Raw genomic sequence first — 6,000 nt, 5'->3', positions numbered from 1 at the left:
ATCTGAACAATGTTTAACCGTACAAGCGGAATCATTGACTCCGGGCCGTTGAATTATTGGAAAAATAATAGTGTAACGGGTGTGCATTATTTTTCTAATAATTCAACTGACCAGAGTCAATTATTCCTTACTTAACCTACAGTATATTTACATTTTCAGTAAATTATAGCAGCAGCAAAGCATGTATGTATACCCCAGCAGGGAATAATGGGACACAATAAAGGAAATGGTCTGATGAGGATAAATGTCTAACATTAAAGAGTTTTAATGATTGGTAGCCTACAGGCCTGGTTATTGCCATGATACAATAGTCAAAAATTTTAGACAGATCTTTTTAGTGAAAACTGAAATCTTTCCAACCAAACACAAAGTTCCTGAATAGCCCAACATTTAAGGCTGTTATTCAATCAAATCATTATCCCAGTGATTTGGTGATTCAAGCTTTCAAAATAACAGTGTAAAATCAAGAAAAGTCATTTGGGGGATCTGTCTGATATGGAGAAAACACAGAAGATACCTGAACATATATATACAAATCCAGTACTTACCAACCACTTTTTAAACCAGGGGAAGAGGGTCAGCCAGTTATCAAACTAATTTTTGCAAAAGGCAAAGTTCAGCGAAAGTTTAGCTCCTACAAAAAAAAGACATGTAAAAGGAAAACACAATGCACAAGTATCAATACATCAATATATTATGAAAATGGCATTGCAATGCAAGCATCATATGTAAAATGAATATGGTACTTTATGCATGTTATTATAGCAGGCATAAAACATTTAGCATTCACTTGTATGCAATATGTGTTTTTTTTTGGTTGTGAAAAAGGTCAAAGACCTCTGAATCAGAGGTAGAGCAACTCTGGTAAAGCACTTGACAGTATTTTGGAAAGTGATAAAGCATCCAAGTTCAAATGTGAGAGTTGTGAATGTTTCTGCTCTTCATACATTTTGCTAAAAGGTTAATGAGCATGTCTATTGATCGAAAATCACGCATTATATTGTGATCATATGGCAAATGTTTTCATTTCAAACTTAAGAAAAAAAAGTAGACCATATAACAGAGGCATACCAATCACAACATCCAAATATAAGCTAGATGAAGGAAACCAGCAAGTAACAGTTTTTTTAAAAACATACTTTATTGTATGCATGCCGTCCAGTTGAGAGATGAAGGTGCCTGATTTAATGATTTATGTTAGTGGAATTACAATTATGAAGACATTAAAAAATAAAACATATCTATCCATACTACATCAATTAGCAAAGCATATTTTTTTTTAAACATTAACAAAGAAAAACAACCCAGAAAAAACAACAATCAATCCTGAAAACAAAGAAAAAAAAATAAAAAACTCAAGACTTAAACAATTAATGACACTAACAATTATTTCGGTAACACTTTACAATAGGGTCTCGTTTGTTAACATTAGTTTATAAAAATACAGTTGTTCATTGTTTGCTCATGTTAGTTCACAGTATTAACTAATGTTATCAAATAAAAATTGATTGTAATAATGTATTAGTAAATGTTGAAATTAACATTATCAATAAATGCTGTAAAAGTATTGTTTATTCTTTCTTCATCATGTTAACTAAATTTGTTAACTAATGAAACCTTATTGTAAAATGTTATCACAGTGTTTTCCTCTGTGTTACAGGACAAAACAGAGCTATCTTAAATCATAATCATTTTAATTATGATTAAAACATACATTATATAATTTTTGAAATCAGGTTTGTGCACAGGGAACGATCAAAGCAACTGCGATTCCCCAAACCAAAACAACATGAAATTAAATAATGCACAAATATTATTTGGGAAGTGTCATTTTAAATATATATTTTAAAATACGTATTACTTATCAGTATAATGTCAACAACCATTAGTTCAATGATGCAGTTCACCTGAAAACTGAAAAATCAAAGACATCATTACAGCAGTTTTCACTAACTTAACACAAAATGTAAGCCATTTTGAACCCAAGTAATTGTTAAACTTAGTAAAAAAAAAATACACATTTAAACTCAACAAGATGTGCAAAGTACAGGGTTTAACATACATGATCTATTTCTCCTCAAAGGAATACTCTGCTGTAAGAACTCATTGTTTGGCAACATTTTAATTCAAGATTAAAGATCAATGAACGTGAATGATATTCACATTTGGAATTTGTGTTGATCCAAAAAAAAAAAAAAAAAAAGGCCTGTAAATGGAATTCAAATATAAATATTCATAAAAATGAATTAAAATGTGCTTATACTAGACTCATGAACACAAATCTAAGGTAAGCAATTCGCATCACTAGTACATGTGTACTAGTTTATACATTATACATGTATACTACATTACAAAAGCATTTTTTTTAAACTAGAAATTAGTGAGGGTTACTTATGAGGGTTCTTCTAATTAAAAACAGGTCTGAAATGTGTTAGTTGACGAGTCCCTCATTATTCTCTGTACAAAGTTAAATAGCAAGACAATTTACCCGGTAACCCTACACAAATGACTCTTCATAGGCCAAAATATACACACACAAAAAATGTACACAAAATCTCAGTGATATCTGCAGTACAGATGGCAGCTGCATTGTTTTTTAGGCAAAGATGATTATTTCAGGCAAAGATGATTACTGGACTTAATGAGATGATAGTGAGATATTCACTATATGGGCAGAGCAATGTTTTCATGTCTGTAAAATAAAAGCTCTGTACTTTGCTGCAATAGTATATATTCTTGAAATATTTAGACATGCAACAAATGTGGAGATCTGGAAATATGCTGTGGTGTTTTGCGAGGGGTCTGTGGTGTGTTTTCCCTTTCTACATATCATTCTTACTGAATATGTTTCAATTTCAAAATGTAAACGAAAACTAGTTCAGGGTTGAACTTTTTCTCGTTCAACAAGTGCAACCAGTGACCCTCCCTCTCTTCCTGGTTCCTCACTGATGAGTGCACTCGTCCGGCTTCTCGTTTTGAGGACTGTCCAATGTGCTCTCATTCTTCTGCTCGACTGCCACCTACAGGACAACAGAAGCAAGTGCAGGTGAGTAGATGAGTAGTTGAGTTGTAGAAAATGCTTGCCACAAGGAGGCAGTCGATCACAAGGCAAGGAATTTGGGAGTAATAGCCTAGTGTAAACGGAACGACCTAATCTCAGGCATCACTTGTTCCCACATGCTCCTCCCATTTCAATCTGCACATGACTGACCTCACTGGGCTTCAGACACCTTCTGCCACTGTCCTGCCATGCAGCTATGATGCATTTATCATATACAGCAAGATGCTTCATCAGCAGGTTTCGCTGTCATTCCTATACGGAGGTTACAGGCAGAGTTTTACATCTTGTTCCTGCCGCCCTGCTGTTTGTTGCGCACCTCTGCTCAGTGATGAATCACTCCCTGTGGCTGCTGAACAGTAATAGGAACAGATGTTCGTAGAAAACAGCTCCAGCCACTTTAATGACATGTTCGGAATGCAGTAGGGAAAACAAGCTCTGGCAGCTGACACAGCGGGTTGCTTGAGGGTGACAACTTGTCTTTTAGTGGCTTTGTCACAAGAGTACATGACATTTAGCTCAGACCCGTCCCGAATGGCTTGAAAATCACCACTAAATAACCAGGTTAAATTACCGGTTTCCTAAAGTGTGATTTTGAGGGTGAGGACAGGTGTATAACATCTAACAAGGTATAAACATAGTTAACCCCTGGGCTAACGCATATTTAGTGGAGAGTGGGGTAAGATGCACCAAACTTTAATCTAGCAAACGTGCAAAATTTGTCATGTGACCGTACCGTATACAGTATTTAGAAAGAACACATCATATAAAACTGCCTGTGACTGAGCACTTTAAGTTATATTATATATAAAATAGCCTACATATTGTACACTGATTTTTATACTATTACAAATACTATAACTAATACACAATATTATAAATCAAATGTATACATTTTTTGTGGCTGGTTAATAAAAATCTGAGTAATCTGGAGCAAAATAAGGCATTGGATTGTGCATTAATAAATCACCATGTTAAAAAAAAAAACATTTTAAATGCACCAAATTCATATTATATTTATACTGATTTAATGTGGCACAGTGTACCCCTAAGGTGTGGACAGTTTTGTTAGTTTGACCTCATTGCTCCTTGCCTAGAGGACAACTTAAGTAAAAGGTGGCACAGCCTTCCACGCACGCACGCACGCACGCACGCACGCACGCACGCACGCACGCACGCACGCACGCACGCACGCACGCACGCACGCACGCACGCACGCACGCACGCACGCACACACACACACACACACACTACCTGATAGGAGTAATGTGATTTGTAGGTGATCCATTTCTTCAAGTCAGTTCTGTCCCCCACGGATAGAGAGCGAACGGTGGCTTTGGACGCAGAGGCAGAGGGCATGTCAAACTCAACCTCTACCAGGCACTCAAATTTAGGAGGCACCTCCCAATCTGAGCCCAGCTCCAGACGACAGAAGAACGTGTGAGGATGTCCCAGTGCTACAAAAAATACCATCCACAACCATATTAATGTAATATATGCAATATTAAAGCAAATAATTAATTAATGCAAATTACTACAGTACACGGCATTTTAGATGAAGGATCTGAGCTGCGTGATTTATAATTTATCATTAGCACAGACCTGGCCTCGATTCTGCTCAAATGAACTGAAGATAACTCAAGAAATGTCAGGTGTGCCAGACTTGATGTCACTGAGGTCAAACAGTTTTGGTTTATGTTTATCTTGATGGCAACATGTTTGAATATGCAAAAAAATGCTAAAATTCAGTGAAATTTAAACCTAAACATATCCTTTAAAATTGCTCTTATAAAGCTATTGTATGGCTTCAGAAGACTATAGCTCACGAGTCATATGAACTACTTTTATGATACTTATATAGTGTTATTTGTCCTTTTAGGAGCCTGACAGACATTCTTCAAAATATCTCCGTTTATGGTCTATTGAAAAATGAATGTCATATGGGTTTGGAAGGACATGAGGCTGAGTAAATTAACATTTTTTTTCCTTGAAACATTACTTCAGAGAACAGAGTAAAAAAAAAATGAGGAAAAACTCATTGCACTGAATTGTAAAGCTCGAGGATGTCAGACCTTGAGTCTGTGAACTAACAGATAATGACAGCTTGAGCTTTGTCTAACCAATCAGATTCATGCAGGGGGAGGGGATCCCTGCTGATGTACTATTGAAAAGCCTAAAGCACTGGCCATTGACATAAAAAAATACCAGCACTGGCCACAATGCAAACGCTATGACAACAGAAAATCAACAAAACGGATAAAAGATTATTTCTACACCACTGCACTTGCTTTGAGAGTCAATACTGCATTAGAGGCATGGCTTGTTACCGTAGCATTGTGATTTGGGGGTTTGTGAGGATTTATTCAGCAGCATCAAAAACATAAAAATCCTTAAATCTACTATCTATACTAATATTCTCATCATGATAATAGAGAAAAACACACTAAAATAAGAGTAGTGTTCTCAAATATTGGCATAATTTCGTAATCTTTCAAACAGAGCAAAGGCAAAAATCATTACAAAGTGACAAAATTGTTGGTTCATTTACTTACTGACTTATTGATCTAACCTCCATCTAATGAAATACAGTAGTTTAGATCAAACAAAACAGCTTTGATATTGCATAAGAGTAACAGAGGAGAACCAGATCAGTAACCTGAAATGTAGAGAGTGCATCATGGCTATTCTACGCTAATGCTATATCTACCAATTAGATTTTTAGGTCAATAAATAAACCAAAAAACAACAAGCAAAAAAACAGGGAATACCATGAATACTCTCAGTGACAGCAATTGATTCATTATGAAAACACAATAATTGTGTGACTTCTCAACAACTTTTTTAACTTCGAAACAACCGAGGATACCTTCCAGCATTCAAAACATTATCAAGAGCCAAGATAATTCCTTTTGTCACATCAATTAACAGTTGACACCATAGCT

At 35.5% G+C, this 6,000-nt stretch overlaps 1 protein-coding gene across 3 annotated transcripts in view; it reads right to left on the bottom strand.

Annotated features, from left to right (window-relative positions):
• Positions 1 to 236: 236 nt before the first annotated feature.
• Positions 237 to 6,000, bottom strand: part of ston2 (stonin 2) — a 29,066-nt gene continuing 23,302 nt past the window's right edge. For 2 of the 3 annotated variants that reach the window (XM_079632506.1, XM_079632507.1), the window contains 2 exons: positions 4,313 to 4,515; positions 1,118 to 3,020 (listed from right to left, as the gene is read on the bottom strand). In XM_079632506.1, coding sequence (XP_079488632.1) covers positions 2,943 to 3,020; positions 4,313 to 4,515 — 281 coding nt within the window. In that variant the 3' untranslated portion in view covers positions 1,118 to 2,942. Of the gene's footprint in view, positions 3,021 to 4,312; positions 4,516 to 6,000 lie in introns of all 3 variants that reach the window. The other variant, XM_079632505.1, reaches the window with a different exon arrangement.

This window comes from Phoxinus phoxinus (genome assembly GCF_949152265.1).
Source record: "Phoxinus phoxinus genome assembly, chromosome: 13".
In the NCBI taxonomy this organism is placed as follows: Eukaryota; Metazoa; Chordata; class Actinopteri; order Cypriniformes; family Leuciscidae; genus Phoxinus; species Phoxinus phoxinus.
The sequence above is the reverse complement of the archived record's forward strand: the minus strand, read 5'-3'. Positions and strand labels throughout refer to the sequence as shown.